This window comes from Ylistrum balloti, unplaced genomic scaffold (genome assembly GCF_031769215.1).
Source record: "Ylistrum balloti isolate Yb309-2 unplaced genomic scaffold, AGI_CSIRO_Ybal_v1 Utg370456, whole genome shotgun sequence".
Taxonomy (NCBI): Eukaryota; Metazoa; Mollusca; class Bivalvia; order Pectinida; family Pectinidae; genus Ylistrum; species Ylistrum balloti.
Genome location: NW_026782302.1, coordinates 156,581 through 175,664, shown reverse-complemented (window position 1 = coordinate 175,664; position 19,084 = coordinate 156,581). Strand labels below are relative to the sequence as shown.

At 39.1% G+C, this 19,084-nt stretch overlaps 1 protein-coding gene across 1 annotated transcript in view; it reads right to left on the bottom strand.

The window, feature by feature from the left end:
• Nucleotides 1-449: 449 nt before the first annotated feature.
• Nucleotides 450-19,084, bottom strand: part of LOC132555154 (leucine-rich repeat and coiled-coil domain-containing protein 1-like) — a 105,866-nt gene continuing 87,231 nt past the window's right edge. The window contains exons 15-26 of the mRNA XM_060219501.1: nucleotides 14,173-14,257; nucleotides 13,452-13,565; nucleotides 12,869-12,940; nucleotides 11,531-11,605; nucleotides 11,100-11,199; nucleotides 8,277-8,365; nucleotides 7,830-7,904; nucleotides 7,288-7,401; nucleotides 6,424-6,518; nucleotides 5,828-5,965; nucleotides 4,992-5,127; nucleotides 450-694 (exon numbers count right to left, since the gene is read on the bottom strand). Of these exons, the coding sequence (XP_060075484.1) occupies nucleotides 566-694; nucleotides 4,992-5,127; nucleotides 5,828-5,965; nucleotides 6,424-6,518; nucleotides 7,288-7,401; nucleotides 7,830-7,904; nucleotides 8,277-8,365; nucleotides 11,100-11,199; nucleotides 11,531-11,605; nucleotides 12,869-12,940; nucleotides 13,452-13,565; nucleotides 14,173-14,257 (1,222 nt within the window). The 3' untranslated portion in view covers nucleotides 450-565. The remainder of the gene's footprint in view (nucleotides 695-4,991; nucleotides 5,128-5,827; nucleotides 5,966-6,423; nucleotides 6,519-7,287; nucleotides 7,402-7,829; nucleotides 7,905-8,276; nucleotides 8,366-11,099; nucleotides 11,200-11,530; nucleotides 11,606-12,868; nucleotides 12,941-13,451; nucleotides 13,566-14,172; nucleotides 14,258-19,084) is intronic.

Genomic DNA, 19,084 nt, shown 5'->3' with positions numbered 1-19,084 from the left:
CATGACCTTGATGTTACTATTTTGTGTTAAGCAAGGACCTAAATGATACTGGCTTGATTAGACCAATGACCTATTGGTCACTGATCAGTCTGAACAGATGACCTAGAAGTCACTAGTCTGTTTGAACAATCTAAACAGATGACATATATGTCACTAGTCTGTTTGAACAGTCTGAACAGATGACATATATGTCACTAGTCTGTTTGAACAATCTAAACAGATGACATATATGTCACTAGTCTGTTTGAACAATCTGAACAGATGACATATATGTCACTAGTCTGTTTGAACAATCTAAACAGATGACATATATGTCACTAGTCTGTTTGAACAATCTAAACAGATGACATATATGTCACTAGTCTGTTTGAACAATCTAAACAGATGACATATATGTCACTAGTCTGTTTGAACAGTCTAAACAGATTACCTAGATGTCACATCTCAAGTTTAAACAGACAGCCTCTATGTCACTATTCTATTCAAAAAGATGACCTAGATATCCTTGGTCTGTTTAAATATGACCTTGATATCATTGGTCATTTTAAACACTGAAGTGGTCTGTCTATGACACAAAATTGGCCTGTATTTCAGACATAGCATTAGTGAGTCGTTTAAATTTGTCCTCCATGGCCTTCTTGTTAATCTGGTTTTCCTTCAGCAGTTCTCGCATCTCCTCTTCCACAGCATACACCTGGTAAAATATGACCGATCATCAACACACCTGATTAAATATGATCAATCATCAACACACCTGATAAAATATGACCGATCATCAACACACCTGGTAAAATATGATCGATCATCAACAAACCTGATAAAATATGATCAATCATCAACACACCTGATAAAATATGATCAATCATCAACAAACCTGATAAAATATTATCAATCATCAACACACCTGGTAAAATATGATCGATCATCAACACACCTGGTAAAATATGATCAATCATCAACACACCTGATAAAATATGATCAATTATCAACACACCTGATAAAATATGATCAATCATCAACACACCTGATAAAATATGATCAATCATCAACACACCGGGTAAAATATGATCAATCATCAACACACCTGATAAAATATGATCGATCATCAACACACCTGATAAAATATGATCAATCATCAACACACCTGATAAAATATGATCAATCATCAACACACCTGGTAAAATATGATCAATCATCAACACACCTGGTAAAATATGATCAATCATCAACACACCTGGTAAAATATGATCGATCATCAACACACCTGATAAAATATGATCGATCATCAACAAACCTGATAAAATATGATCGATCATCAACACACCTGATAAAATATGATCAATCATCAATACACCTGGTAAAATATGATCGATCATCAACAAACCTGATAAAATATTATCGATCATCAACAAACTTGATAAAATATTATCGATCATCAACACACCTGATAAAATATGATCAATCATCAACACACCTGATAAAATATGATCAATCATCAACACACCTGGTAAAATATGATCGATCATCAACAAACCTGATAAAATATTATCGATCATCAACACACCTGATAAAATATGATCGATCATCAACACACCTGGTAAAATATGATCGATCATCAACACACCTGATAAATATGATCAATCGTCAATACACCTGGTAAAATATGATCGATCATCAACAAACCTGATAAAATATTATCGATCATCAACACACCTGATAAAATATGATCGATCATCAACACACCTGGTAAAATATGATCGATCATCAACACACCTGATAAAATATGATCAATCGTCAATACACCTGGTAAAATATGATCAATCATAAAAAAACTTGACCTTTCATTTGGTTTCCACCCTTTTGTACATCTGGTTAACCTGATCCTAGTCTCCAGTTCCTACCCACCCTTTCGTGTATCTGGTTAACCTGACCCTAGTCTCCAGTTCCTACCCACCCTTTTGTGTATCTAGTTAACCTGACCCTAGTCTCCAGTTCCTACCCACCCTTTTGTGTATCTAGTTAACCTGACCCTAGTCTCCAGTTCCTACCCACCCTTTCATATATCTGGTTAACCTGACCCTAGTCTCCAGTTCCTACCCACCCTTTCATATATCTGGTTAACCTGACCCTAGTCTCCAGTTCCTACCCACCCTTTCGTATATCTGGTTAACCTGACCCTAGTCTACAGTCCCTACCCACCCTTTTGTATATCTGGTTAACCTGACCCTAGTCTCCAGTTCCTACCCACCCTTTGGTAAGCCTGGTTAACCTGACCCTAATCTACAGTCCCTACCCACCCTTTTGTATATCTGGTTAACCTGACCCTGGTCTACAGTTCCTACCCACCCTTTTGTATATCTGGTTAACCTGACCCTGGTCTACAGTCCCTACTCACCCTTTTGTACATCTGGTTAATCTGACCCTAGTCTCCAGTTCCTACCCACCCTTTCGTTTATCTGGTTAACCAGACCCTAGTCTCCAGTCCCTACCCATCCTATTGAATATCTGATTAACCTGACCCAAATCTACAGTGCCTACCCACCCTTTGGTAAGCCTGGTTGACCTGACCCCAGTCTACAGTCCCTACCCACCCTTTGGTAAGCCTGGTTAACCTGACCCCAGTCTACCGTCCCTACCCACCCTTTGGTAAGCCTGGTTAACCTGACCCCAGTCTACAGTCCCTACCCACCCTTTGGTAAGCCTGGTCAACCTGACCCCAGTCTACAGTCCCTACCCTCCCTTTGGTAAGCCTGGTTAACCTGATCCCAGTCTACAGTCCCTACCCACCCTTTTGTATATCTGGTTAACCTGACCCTGGTCTACAGTCCCTACCCACTCTTTTGTAAGCCTGGTTAACCTGACCCTATTCTACAGTCCCTACCCACTCTTTTGTATATCTAGTTAACCTGACCCTAGTCTACAGTCCCTACCCACCTTTGGGTAAGCCTGGTTAACCTGACCCTATTCTACAGTCCCTACCCACCCTTTTGTATATCTGGTTAACCTGACCCTAATCTACACTCCCTACGCACCCTTTTGTATATCTGGTTAACCTGACCCTGATCTATAGTCCCTACCCACTCTTTTGTATATCTACTTAACCTGACCCTAGTCTACAGTCCCTACCCACCCTTTGGTAAGCCTGGTTAACCTGACCTATTCTACAGTCCCTACCCACTCTTTTGTATATCTGGTTAACCTGACCCTGGTCTACAGTTCCTACCCACCCTTTTACATATCTGGTTAACCTGACCCTGGTCTACAGTCCCTACTCACCCTTTTGTACATCTGGTTAATCTGACCCTAGTCTCCAGTTCCTACCAACCCTTTCGTTTATCTGGTTAACCTGACCCTAGTCTCCAGTCCCTACCCATCCTATTGAATATCTGGTTAACCTGACCCCAGTCTACAGTGCCTACCCACCCTTTGGTAAGCCTGGTTGACCTGACCCCAGTCTACAGTCCCTACCCACCCTTTGGTAAGCCTGGTTAACCTGACCCCAGTCTACAGTCCCTACCCTTCCTTTGGTAAGCCTAGTTAACCTGACCCCAGTCTACAGTCCCTACCCACCCTTTTGTATATCTGGTTAACCTGACCCCAGTCTACAGTCCCTACCCACCCTTTGGTAAGCCTGGTTAACCTGACCCCAGTCTACAGTCCCTACCCACCCTTTTGTATATCTGGTTAACCTGACCCCAGTCTACAGTCCCTACCCACCCTTTGGTAAGCCTGGTTAACCTGACCCCAGTCTACAGTCCCTACCCACCCTTTGGTAAGCCTGGTTAACCTGACCCCAGTCTACAGTCCCTACCCACCCTTTGGTAAGCCTGGTTAACCTGACCCCAGTCTACAGTCCCTACCCTCCCTTTGGTAAGCCTGGTTAACCTGACCCCAGTCTACAGTCCCTACCCACCCTTTTGTACATCTGGTTAACCTGACCCCAGTCTACAATCCCTACCCACCCTTTGGTAAGCCTGGTTAACCTGACCCCAGTCTACAGTCCCTACCCACCCTTTGGTAAGCCTGGTTAACCTGACCCCAGTCTACAGTCCCTATCCACCCTTTCGTATATCTGGTTAACCTGACCCTAGTCTACAGTCCCTACCCACCCTTTGGTAAGCCTGGTTAACCTGACCCCAGTCTACAGTCCCTACCCACCCTTTGGTAAGCCTGGTTAACCTGACCCCAGTCTACAGTCCCTACCCACCCTTTGGTAAGCCTGGTTAACCTGACCCCAGTCTACAGTCCCTACCCACCCTTTGGTAAGCCTGGTTAACCTGACCCCAGTCTACAGTCCCTACCCACCCTTTGGTAAGCCTGGTTAACCTGACCCCAGTCTACAATCCCTACCCACCCTTTGGTAAGCCTGGTTAACCTGACCCCAGTCTACAGTCCCTACCCACCCTTTGGTAAGCCTGGTTAACCTGACCCCAGTCTACAGTCCCTACCCACCCTTTGGTAAGCCTGGTTAACCTGACCCCAGTCTACAGTCCCTACCCACCCTTTGGTAAGCCTGGTTAACCTGACCCCAGTCTACAATCCCTACCCACCCTTTGGTAAGCCTGGTTAACCTGACCCCAGTCTACAGTCCCTATCCACCCTTTCGTATATCTGGTTAACCTGACCCCAGTCTACAGTCCCTATCCACCCTTTCGTATATCTGGTTAACCTGACCCCAGTCTACAATCCCTACCCACCCTTTGGTAAGCCTGGTTAACCTGACCCCAGTCTACAGTCCCTATCCACCGTTTCGTATATCTGGTTAACCTGACCCCAGTCGACAGTCCCTACCCACCCTTTGGTAAGCCTGGTTAACCTGACCCCAGTCTACAGTCCCTATCCACCCTTTCGTATATCTGGTTAACCTGACCCCAGTCGACAGTCCCTACCCACCCTTTGGTAAGCCTGGTTAACCTGACCCCAGTCTACAGTCCCTATCCACCCTTTCGTATATCTGGTTAACCTGACCCCAGTCTACAGTCCCTACCCACCCTTTGGTAAGCCTGGTCCACTTCTTGCTGCTTCCCTTGCTCCAGTAGAAGTATCTCCTCCTGGTGCTTCTGTTCTTTTGCCTCTAGCTGGTCTCGGAATGTATCATCAACTCTCCTCAGTTTCTCTATAGCAACACTGTGAATTACAAATCAACTATTTATTTTGTTGTTATCAACATGTAAGCTCTAATTATAATTCCTCGGGAAGACCAAATTTCAATAGATGCAGAAATATTCTTTAATGTCACCACACAAAGATATATGAAATCAGTTCTTATATCAGACTGTCAATACATAAACCATTATATAATGGAGCAAAAGATACACGAACACATGAAGAAAATGTTTTCAGCAGGAAGATTCAGAGTAAACAGTTTGAGAATAAGCAGTTCTAGTTAAAATACTGTGTTTACTCACACAATATGAAATGTTTAAAGTTGACGGTATTTATATATAGCTGTAGTAATAATCACTAGAAGTAGATGTAGAGGAATTTGAAGGGAACCCGAATATAAATATTTCCATTCCTTCAAACAACTTATGCCAGCCAAAACAGGTTATACAGTGGTAAAACTGTCCACTCTCTTGTCCATTTAAGTTAATTCCTGACCCAAATGTGACAAACTTTCTTCTTTAATGTCCTTGTGACCTATTTTCTGACCCCTGTGAAAGATATTCTTCTTTATTGTCTGTGTTACATATTTTCTGACCCAAATGTGACAAATCTTCTTCTTTAATGTCCTTGTGACCTATTTTCTGACCCCTGTGATAAACTTTTCTCTTTAATGTCAATGTGACCTATTTTCAGACCCCTGTGACAAACCCTGATAACTCACCTGGCAGCATGGACAGCCTTATCCCGTTCATCTTGGAGTTTATGCTCTTTACCTTCCCAGGTATCCCTCATCTCCTGTACTTGTTTCTCCAGTCCACCAATCAGCTGTGATTTCTCCTTCCACTTGTTGTTAAGAATACTGTTAGGAATAAGTAATTTAAAAAGTCAATATTTATATACAGGAATGACAGACATGATGCACCATGATATGATGCGACAGGATGTGATGTGACAAGGCATGATGTGACAGGATGTGATGTGACAAGGCATGATGTAACAAGGCATGATGTGACAGGACATGATGTGACAGGATATGATGTGACAAGGCATGATGTGACAGGATGTGATGTGACAGGATGTGATGTGACAAGACATAATGTGACAGAATATTGTGTGAAAGGAGCAATGTGACATGATGTGATAGGACATGTTGTGACATGACATGATGTACCTTTACCATGTGTGACAGGATGGGATGTGACAAGACATGATGTGATAGGACATGATGTGATGCGACTTAATAGACAGGTAAATCACGTAGGAGATGGGTAACATTCCGTGGAGATAGGAAATTCATCTAGGTAACAAGCCACTTACCTATGAGCTTTCTTGGACTCATCAAGTTCTCCTTGGAGCTCCGACAGCTGTTGTTTCAGCTCCTGTTTACGGTCTCTTAGTCTCTCAAGGGTGTCCTGTGTAACACAATATAACCTGTCTTAATCAACCCCCACCTAATCAGGCCTATTCTCAATGTTGGTATTTTTAATAGTAAACCCTTCTAAAAACTATCAATTTAATTGATAATCTGATAATCTTCAGGCCATCAATAGTTTAGCCTTTTCCCTTCTCAGATGAATACCTACATATGAAAACTGAGACAGAGCCATCAGACTTGCTCAATCTATTAAAGATACTCAAAGTATGATTCCTGGGTTCATTGTCCAATTTACTGCCAGGGTCATTTTGAGGCAGATCTCCTTGTAGTGGGTGGTGACTACCTAACAGAAAAACATGCAGAAGGCCTGTCACATGGTATCCTTGTCAAGGGACACATCCACGCTAGTACATGACGATCTGCAATATCAGTTTCCAGAAGAAAGCAAACCTTGCCTACAGAGTTCTGACAGACACCTTAGAAATACAAATCTTCCTCAGGTAAGGATTGGACTACAGACTTCTGATAGTCACCTGAGAAATACAAATCTTCCCCAGGTAAGGATTGGACTACAGACTTCTGACAGTCACCTGAGAAATACAAATCTTCCCCAGGTAAGGATTGGACTACAGACTTCTGACAGTCACCTGAGAAATACAAATCTTCCCCAGGTAAGGATTGGACTACAGACTTCTGATAGTCACCTGAGATTGAACAGTTCTATCTACTCTCTAGCACTCATATCTTCTTGATTCTCGAATAAACTCTCTACTCCATTATTTTCCTTTTGCTTTATTTTTGTATACCTGGTTGTCCTGAGTTACAGCTCTTTCCTCAGTCAGCTGTTCCTCCAAATTGTGTTGTATTTTTAGTGCCTCATTCCTAGCTCGCTTCACCTCCTCGTCTCGCTCCAGCAGACCCTTAAAGAAATATTTACAACAAAAGTAGACATATGTACTGGACATCAAAATCTACCACAAATACAAGACGTTAAAATCTACTACAAATATTGTACATTAATATATATTTTTATCATTTATTTTCTTTCAATTTTTGTTCTTGCGAAATCCTTACCCTTCAGGTTCCTGTGCACAACATTGCTCATTACATCCTTCACTTTCCTACAAACAAGCCTTACCTCACACAGTTACCTGCACACAAGCATTGCATCCTTCACTTTCCTACAAACAAGCCTTACCTCCTACATTTACCTGCACACAAGCCCTACTTCCTTCAGTTACCCGCACACAAGCCCTACCTCCTTCAGTTACCTGCACACAAGCCCTACCTTGTTCAGTTACCTGCACACAAGCATTACATCCTTCACTTTCCTACAAACAAGCCTTACCTCCTTCAGTTTCCGAATAGTTTCTGTCTGATCCTCCAACATTTTAGTTTTGATCTTCAGTGCATCAACTTCTCGCTGTGTTATTAAACACATATTTATCATTTTGAATTCACATACATCAGTACAATTTATAGTGTAAGTTTGGAAACATTCTAGGAACCTGTACTCAGTACATTAGGGATAATATTTAATACTTAAGTGCATTTTATTATGACAGAAACATTTGAAATTAATGTTTCAAATATGATGAAAAAAAAAAAAAAGATGAAATGTTAATTTACTCAGTGCTCAGTTCGAAGGCATTCTGTCAAAGTAAGTTTCAACATCCAGCAGACCCTTGAATTATACTAATATAGAAATAATTACAGTGCAAACAAAACAGGACTACAATAAAGTTTTATTCCCCAATGCTTGTCATTATATATTGCATATCAGTGTTGTACTTACATCAAGCTGTTTCTTCATGGTGGACAACTCTGACTTCAGGGTCTCTATCTTTGATTCCAAGCGTCCTCTGTCTTGGGCTAGAGATGAACCTGAAGAAGGTAATTTTTTTATTTGTAAAAAATCAGAAAATCTGACAAGATGATAAATTTCATAGTTGTATCACTGACTTTGAAAGGTACTGATGGGATCAGTAACATGTATGTTCTCTATACAGTAGAGTTATGTACCTTGGTGTTTCCCCAGTACCAGCAGAGTCATGTACCTTGGTGTTTCCCCAGTACCAGTAGTCATGTACCTTAGTGTTTCTCACGTACCAGCAGAGTTATGTACTTTAGCTTTTCCCTAGTACCAGTAGTCATGTACCTTAGTGTTTCCCCAGAACAAGCAGAGTTATGTACCTTGGTGTTTTCCCAGTACCAGAGGAGTTATGTACCTTTGTGCTTCCCCAGTACAAGCAGAGTTATGTACCTTGGTGTTTTCCCAGTACCAGAGGAGTTATGTACCTTTGTGCTTCCCCAGTACAAGCAGAGTTATGTACCTTGGTGTTTCCACAGTTCCAGTAGTCATGTACCTTAGTGTTTTTCCAGTACCAGCAGAGTTATGTACCTTAGTGTTTCGCCAGTGCCAGTAGTCATGAACCTTGGTGTTTCCATAGTACCAGTAGTCATGTACCTTAGTGTTTCCCCAGTACAAGCAGAGTTATGTGCCTTGGTGTTTCCCCAGTACCAGAGGAGTTATGTACCTTTGTGCTTCTCCAGTACAAGCAGAGTTATGTACCTTTGGTGTTTCCCCAGTACCAGCAGAGTTATGTACCTTTGGTGTTTCACCAGTACCAGAGGAGTTATGTACCTCGGTGTTTCCCTTGTACAAGCAGAGTTATGTACTTTTGGTGTTTCCCCAGTACCAGCAGAGTTATGTACCTTTGTGCTTCTCCAGTACAAGCAGAGTTATGTTCCTTGGTGTTTCCCTAGTACAAGCAGAGTTATGAACCTTGGTGTTTCCCCAATACATGCAGAGTTATGTACCTTGGTGTTTCTCAAGTACGGGCAAAGTTATAGAGTTATGTACCCTGATGTTTCCCCAGTACCAGCAGAGTTATGTACCTTGGTGTTTCGACAGTTCCAGTAGTCATGTACCTTAGGGTTTTTCCAGTACCAGCAGAGTTATGTACCTTAGTGTTTCGCCAGTGCCAGTAGTCATGAACCTTGGTGTTTCCAGAGTACCAGTAGTCATGTACCTTAGTGTTTCCCCAGTACAAGCAGAGTTATGTACCTTGGTGTTTCCCAAGTACAAGCAGAGTTATGTACTTTTGGTGTTTCCCCAGTACCAGCAGAGTTATGTACCTTTGTGCTTCTCCAGTACAAGCAGAGTTATGTTCCTTGGTGTTTCCCTAGTACAAGCAGAGTTATGTACCTTGGTGTTTCCCCAGTACAAGCAGAGTTATGTACCTTGGCGTTTCCCCAATACATGCAGAGTTATGTACCTTGGTGTTTCTCAAGTACGGGCAAAGTTATAGAGTTATGTACCTTTGGTGTTTCCCCAGTACCAGCAGAGTTATGTACCTTTGTGTTTCCCAGTATCAGCAGAGTTATGTACCTTGGTGTTTCCCCAGTACAAGCAGAGTTATGTACCTTTGTGTTTCCCCAGTATCAGCAGAGTTATGTACCTTACTGTTTCCCCAGTACAAGCAGAGTTATGTACCTTGGTGTTTCCCAAGTACAAGCAGACTTATGTACCTTTGGTGTTTCCCCAGTACCAGCAGAGTTATGTACCTTTGGTGTTTCCCCAGTACCAGAGGAGTTATTTACCTCGGTGTTTCCCTTGTACAAGCAGAGTTATGTACCTTGGTGTTTCATCAGTAATAGCAGGGTTATGTACCTTGGTGTTTCCCAGTATCAGCAGAGTTATGTACCTTACTGTTTCCCCAGTACAAGCAGAGTTATGTACCTTTGTGTTTCCCAGTATCAGCAGAGTTATGTACCTTTGTGTTTCCCCAGTACAAGCAGAGTTATGTACCTTTGTTTTTCCCCAGTATCAGCAGAGTTATGTACCTTACTGTTTCCCCAGTACAAGCAGTTATGTACCTTGTTGTTTCCCCAGTACAAGCAGAGTTATGTACCTTGGTGTTTTGCCAGTATCAGCAGAGTTATGTACCTTGGTGTTTCGCCAGTACCAGAGGAGTTATTTACCTCGGTGTTTCCCTTGTACAAGCAGAGTTATGTACCTTGGTGTTTCCCTAGTACAAGCTGAGTTATGTACCTTGGTGTTTCACCAGTACAAGCAGAGTTATGTACCTTGGTGTTTTGCCAGTATCAGCAGAGTTATGTACCTTGGTGTTTCGCCAGTACCAGAGGAGTTATTTACCTCGGTGTTTTCCTTGTACAAGCAGAGTTATGCACCTTTGGTGTTTCCCCAGTACCAGCAGAGTTATGTACCTTTGTGCTTCTCCAGTACAAGCAGAGTTATGTTCCTTGGTGTTTCCCTAGTACAAGCAGAGTTATGTACCTTGGTGTTTCACCAGTACAAGCAGAGTTATGTACCTTGGTGTTTCCCCAGTAATAGCAGGGTTATGTGCCTTCGTGCTTCTCCAGTAAAAGCAGAGTTATGTACCTTGGTTTTTCCCAAGTACAAGCAGAGTTATGTACCTTGGTGTTTCGCCAGTACAAGCAGAGCTATGTACCTTGGTGTTTCCCCAGTACAAGCAGAGTTATGTACCTTGGTGTTTCCCCAGTACAAGCAGAGTTATGTACCTTAGTATTTCCCCCAGTACCTGCAGAGTTATTTACCTTGATGTATCCCAGTACTGTTCTATGAGTTATTTACCTTGTTGTGCAAGTTCCTGTCCCCAAAGCTTCCTTTCAGCTTTCAAACCATTTATCACAGATTCTTGAGCTTCAACCTGAGCCAACAACTTTGTCTTATCCTGGAAAAATATACATTCACCTTTTTTCAGTGAAAATCGAGCTTTGAAAACTTGGTTTGATTCTACAACTGATTCCATGTTTTTAAATCAGATATTAGGTTCTACTTATCTAATAGATGAAAACTTTGACTTTGATATTTGTTTTGACCCACTGGACCTTTGCTTAGACAATCTTTGATCGGTAACTTTGATCAATGATAAGAAGTTTCCATACTTTGACTTAACACAAATTACTAGCATTTTTAATTTGATCTAAATTCATACAATAACAGCATAAAGCAATAATCATTTTTTATCTGTGTATAGATAAGACAAGGGAGATAACTCTTACCTGCTTCAGGAGCTCCATCTGTAGCATACGTTTCCTGGCTTCTTCAACATGACTCTCCAGGGTTATGATCCGATCCTGATCAAACGGTAACATAATATTGTTATCATACATCCTACTCAGCAATAAAGCATGGTTCATGGGGTAGAATGTAAAGAGAATAATTGGCATTCTATTAAACAGTACATAATTCAAGATGACAATAGAACATGGAACTTTTAATTATGAACTTTGAATGTTTCATTGGAGAAAATCAAGGATGACACCACAGTTACCTGGACTTTAAATAAGATGTCATGGTATGCTTTTGAAGAAAACTGTACAAAATCATCTACGCAAGTTCTTATGGATATAGTACACTTTTACCATTTAAACATATTATATTTACTTTGTAGAAATTCTTTACAGATCTAACCAGATTGATTTACAAACATTCATGCTAGGAAAAATATTTGTGTAAATTATAAAATCAGCAGAAACTTTAGTGAACAGCATACACATTTGTGTATTTATACATATAATCTGTGATCCAGTGATCTTCCAGTTCCAGATTTCACGATGTGCTATATTAACATGGCTTGGGTCAAGTGGTCTCACTAATTTCGCTTGTCCAAACTGATCACAGCAGAGATAATTGCAAACAATAGTTCAAAACTCCATTACAATGAGTTCTTAAAATATTCAGAACGGCCAGAAATTTTGAAACTTTGGTGGAATATCCCATTCATGTCAGAGAATTACAGAAAATACAGGTAAAACTGTACCTAGACTAGGAATGTTTAATGTGAGAGAATTACAGGTAAAACTGTACCTAGACTAGGAATGTTTAATGTGAGAGAATTACAGGTAAAACTGTACCTAGACTAGGAATGTTTAATGTGAGAGAATTACAGGTAAAACTGTACCTAGACTAGGAATGTTTAATGTGAGAGAATTACAGGTAAAACTGCACCTAGACCAGGAATGTTTAGTGTGAAAAATTACAGGTAAAAATGTACATAGACTAGGAATGTTTAATGTGAGAAATTACAGGTAAACTATACCTAGAATAGGAATGTTTCGTGTGAGAGAATTACAGGTAAAACTGTACCTAGACTAGGAATGTTTAATGTGAAAGAATTACAGGTAAAACTGTACCTAGACTAGGAATGTTTAATGTGAAAGAATTACAGGTAAAACTGTACCTAGACTAGGAATGTTTAATGTGAGAGAATTACAGGTAAAACTGTACCTAGACTAGGAATGTTTAATGTGAGAGAATTACAGGTAAAACTGTACCTAGACTAGGAATGTTTACTGTGAAAGAATTACCAGAGAATTACTGGACTAGGAACACTCTACCTTGTATTCCGCAGTCAATTCATTCTTAGACTCGGAAAGTTCAGTAATTCTTCCCTTCTGTTCTTTCACCAACTGTACATATAACATAAACAATGAGAAACATTACAATCAATGGTATGCTGTTTCATCTATAACTTTTGTATCCTAAAAGTCGACAATTCTTAATATAAAATACTTAATGTATAAATTTTAAAACACCAGTGTTAAAAGAAAATGTATCATAGAAACTCTATTATCACTGTTACACATGTAAGGTTACAAATCAATGAAATACATCGTTTCTATATATCTATTTCCACTGAAGATTTCCTAGAAGCAGTTTGATGTAGACTTAAATACCTCACCTTCATACTACTGTAACATTCACTGATATACTGCAGAGTCCTTTATATTTGTGGGTGTTTTTATTTTCTTTGAATTCATGGATTCATATGTTCATAAAATTTACAAAAATGTTAGCAATTGGGCATAATTTTTTTATATACATGCTCCCACAGAATTAAGTATATTTCATGGTAAATATTTGAACATTAGCAAAATTTTAGCTTCACAAAAATCTCTGCCTTCTTAGTCATATACTTACAGCAGTAAGTTCTGTGAACATCTCAGACATTTTCTCATCTTTTCTCTGGGCAACAATCAGGGCCTGCTTGTTCTCTGCATTTTCATCACTAACTCGTTGAAAGACATCCTGCACCTGTACAATCATTATCTCTAATTAGCTCCGTGTGTTATCACAGTTAATGATATCTATAATTTTATGTACAGATTGTATACTTAAAAATCAACTTGCTTGTACATCACATTTTCCAGAACAAATTTTGCTGCTCAGAAAATTCCTCTTCATTAACTGGATAAAGACCTTAAAACCTTGTCTATTCTTTAATTCTCCAAATAACCTATTGTTTACTTATGTATCTGTGTTTTCTAATGTTCTTTATATGGTAACACCATCATCAGAGTGTCCAAATTGTCTCCCAGTCTGTAATGTCCACTAGCTATGTTTTTGGAAGTTCACTTGTGACTCCCAAAGACAATTATACAGGGAAGAATTTCAGTGTTCAGTTTGGTATATATCAATTTGAAATCTAAGGATAAAGTGTAATTTTATACTGCTGTCACCTAAATTTATTCAATTCTTTATTAAACAGTCTCTAGGCATTGTACTTCTTTTAAGTATTTCTTTTCCTTTAAAAGTATTCCACAAGATTTATGACTAAATTAAACCTGTATTTTACACTGATATCTGCACATTATGATTCAAAATGTTCTTGTATTTACACTGAGAGTTTGTTCACAAATACCTCTTTAAATCTGTTGGCTTCTATCTGGAGAGCTATTCGAAACTCATCCTCCAATTCAGAGTACTGCTTTGTCAACTGGTCAACCCTGAAATACACAGAGACACATTCTAGTAGATTTATGTTAAATGTAATGATTATGTAAACAAAAGAAACAATTTGAAAAATTTATATAACCATCATATAGCTACCTTGTTATCAATGTTATAACACCCATCATATAACTGCCTTGTTATCAGTGTTATAACACCCATCATATAACTACCTTGTTATCAGTGTTATAACACCCATCATATAACTACCTTGTTATCAGTCTTATAACACCCATCATATATACCTTGTTATCTATAACCTACCTTGTTATCAGTGTTATCACCTTGTTATCATCATATAACTACCTGTTATAATAACACCCATCATATAGCTACCTTGTTATCAGTGTTATAACACCAGTCATATAACTACCCTGTTATCAGTGTTATAACACCCATCATATAGCTACCTTGTTATCAGTGTTATAACACCCATCATATAGCTACCTTGTTATCAGTGTTATAACACCTCTCATATAACTACCTTGTTATCATTGTTATAACACCCCTCATATAACTACCTTGTTTTCGGTGTTATAAAACCCATCATATAACTACCTTGTTATCAGTGTTATAAAACCCATCATATAACTACCTTGTTATCAGTGTTATAACACCCATCATATAACTACCTTGTTATCAGTGTTATAACACCCATCATATAACTACCTTGTTATCAGTGTTATAGCACCCATCATATAACTACCTTGTTATCAGTGTTATAACACCCATCATATATATACCTTGTTATCAGTGTTATAACACCCATCATATAACTACCCTGTTATCAGTTTTATAACACCCACCATATAACTCCCCTGTTATCAGTGTTATAACACCCATCATATAACTACCTTGTTATCAGTGTTATAACACCCATCATATAGCTACCTTGTTATCAGTGTTATAACACCCATCATATAACTACCTTGTTATCAGTGTTATAAAACCCATCATATAACTACCTTGTTATCAGTGTTATAAAACCCATCATATAACTACCTTGTTATCAGTGTTATAAAACCCATCATATAACTACCTTGTTATCAGTGTTATAACACCCATCATATAACTCCCCCAATCATTTTAGATGATACAGGCTACATGTATTTAGCATCCATTATAATTTTCATCGGTGATAGAAACTTAAAAAGTTGAATAAACTTGTACAAGAGTGATGTATAATTATGATAGAAATTCAATCCAACATGTTACCATGGGAACCTCATGTATATTTATAATGTCTTCCTTCCATTTACGATAAGATCCTTTTGAAACCTTCAGCACTGATCAATAAACAGTTATAATTATATATATTATGAAAGATTCTCCAGTCAGTTTATCGAGGCCACTAAAATTATCGCTCTTAACAAATGTTAGCGCAGGGAGGGTTACCTGACTGATTTCCTCAGAGTAACCTTTATCCATATGAAGACTCCTGCTTGTTTCTATTCAGAGATTTTTGTTGTAGTATTTTTTAATTCCTATTAGGAGTTATTTTGTAGAAGTCAGTGACATTTACCACTTGCAAGATTTTTTTTATTCATCATTGTTGCTGCAATACGTTTACAAACATCCTTCCATGCACACATACATCATCATCATCATCATCATCATCATCATCATCATCATCATCATCATCATCATCATCATCATCATCATCATCATCATCATCACTACCTCACTGAATAACATATGAGAGGACTGCCATATATGATTTCTAAAACAGTTATGAAAGTCTCTGTGGACCATCTCCTCTACACTACAGAATACATATCTAACCTGCTGACACAGCTCACAAGCTTTGAATATGCAATCTTATCCCGTCCCTTATCTCTAGGCATGAGAAAACCTGTACAGAATCGGTATAAAACAAACCACTTTTCAGCTCATTACTATCTATACTTTCAGGCAGTGTGGAAAATAAACCCAGAAAATATCGTAAATTGGATAGACAAAAACGGATTTCACCAATCCATATTCCCACCACTCATTTCATGTGACCTCTAGTCTCTCACCACTCACTTCATTAAACCCTACTAGAAACCCATCACTCACTTCATTAAACCCTACTAGAAACCCATCACTCACTTCATCAAACCCTACTAGAAACCCATCACTCACTTCATTAAACCCTACTAGAAACCCATCACTCACTTCATTTTACCTCTCTAGACCCCAAACTCATTTCATTTGACCTCTCCAGACCCCCATCACTCATTTCTTGTGATCTGTCCAGACCCCCACTACTCATTCCCCCATCTACCTATTATTTCATTTGATCCCTCAAAACCCCCACCTGCCTCACATTTCATTTGATCCTTCCAGACCCCCACCACTCATTTCATTTGACCTCTTCTGACCCCCACCACTCATTTCATTTTACCTATCTAGTCCCCCATCTCTCATTTCATTTGACCTCTCCAGACCCCCATCACTCATTTCTTGTGACCTGTCCAGACCCCCACTACTCATTCTATTAGACCCCTCCAGACCTCCATCTACCTATCATTTCATTTGATCCCTCCAAATCCCCACCTGCCTCACATTTCGTTTGATCCTTCAAAACCCCCACCTGCCTCTCATTTCATGTGACCTCTCCAGACCCCCACCTGCCTCTCATTTCATTTGATCCCTCCAGACCCCCACCTGTCCCTCATTTCATTTGATCCCTCAAAACCCCCACCTGCCTCGCATTTCATGTGACCTCTCCAGACCCCTAGCTGCCTCTCATTTTATTTGACTTCTCCAGTAAACACTGCCGTAATAACTAAAAGCTATTTTCTGTTATTCTTTAGGTTAAATTTAAGGCTGGAAAAGGCAGACTAAAATCTGTTACAGAAGTAATTATTATCATCAGTATGTCACTTTGAACAGCTTTTAGCTGTTAGTGTGAACAATATCTTGGTACAATTTCCTCAGGCTAACTGACAGCCAGACGCTTTTCTGATCAATTTTTCCATCTTTTAACATTTCCTTTCAGAAATAACTATATATCAATAGCCTTATGTCTTTTATTCCTGTTTCATTTCATTCAGAAGTTTACATTACAATACAGGCCTTTTGTAATAGCAATGTAAATCAAGATGTAAAGAATTAAATCTGTTGATTACAATATTTTTTTCTCCTTGACTGATGATTCTGCTGACAAAATGTTTTACAAGTTCACGGTTATTCATGATTGAAGTTGGAAGGAAACAAACATCAACATTAGTCAGGCTAATGAGACAAGCCAAATATCCAATACACACATCACACTATTAAGGTTTCCATCATTTTATTCTTCAGGCCTATATTTCAGTAGCCCTACCTGTTTGGTTCTTCATCATAACTAGACCTTTCACAATTACTGGTAACAGTCAGAACTTCAGGCTTATTACCAGACATGGACTTTTGTTGGATTAAACAGGCTTATTACCAGACATAGACTTTTGTTGGATTAAACAGGCTTATTACCAGACATAGACTTTTGTTGGATTAAACAGGCTTATTACCAGACATGGACTTTTGTTGGATTAAACAGGCTTATTACCAGACATGGACTTTTGTTGGATTAAACAGGCTTATTACCAGACATAGACTTTTGTTGGATTAAACAGGCTTATTACCAGACATAGACTTTTGTTGGATTAAACAGGCTTATTACCAGACATGGACTTTTATTGGATTAAACAGGCTTATTACCAGACATAGACTTTTGTTGGATTAAACAGGCTTATTACCAGACATGGACTTTTATTGGATTAAACAGGCTTATTACCCGACAGAGACTTTTTGTTGGATTAAACAGGCTTATTACCCGACAGAGACTTTTGTTGGATTAAACAGGCTTATTACCCGACAGAGACTTTTGTTGGATTAAACAGGCTTATTACCCGACAGAGACTTTTGTTGGATTAAACAGGCTTATTACCCGACAGAGACTTTTTGTTGGATTAAACAGGCTTATTACTAGACATGGACTTTTGTTGGACTAAACAGGCTTATTACCCGACATGGACTTTTGACAGGCTTATTACCCGACATAGACTTTTTTTGGATTAAACAGTTGGATTAAACAGGCTTATTACTTTTTTGTTGGATTAAACAGGCTTATTACCCGACAGAGACTTTTGTTGGATTAAACAGGCTTATTACCCGACAGAGACTTTTTGTTGGATTAAACAGGCTTATTACCCGACAGAGACTTTTTGTTGGATTAAACAGGCTTATTACTAGACATGGACTTTTGTTGGACTAAACAGGCTTATTACCCGACATGGACTTTTATTGGATTAAACAGGCTTATTACCCGACAGAGACTTTTTGTTGGATTAAACAGGCTTATTACCCGACAGAGACTTTTATTGGATTAAACAGGCTTATTACTAGACATGGACTTTTATTGGATTAAACAGGCTTATTACCCGACAGAGACTTTTGTTGGACTAAACAGGCTTATTACTAGACATGGACTTTTGTTGGATTAAACAGGCTTATTACCAGACATAGACTTTTGTTGGATTAAACAGGCTTATTACTAGACATGGACTTTTGTTGGACTAAACAGGCTTATTACTAGACATGGACTTTTATTGGACTAAACAGGCTTATTACTAGACATGGACTTTTATTGGACTAAACAGGCTTATTACCAGACATAGACTTTTATTGGACTAAACAGGCTTATTACCCGACTTTTGTTGGATTAAACAGGCTTATTACCATGGACTTTTGTTGGATTAAACAGACATGACATGTTGGATTAAACAGGCTTATTACCCGACAGAGACTTTTTGTTGGATTAAACAGGCTTATTACCAGACATAGACTTTTGTTGGATT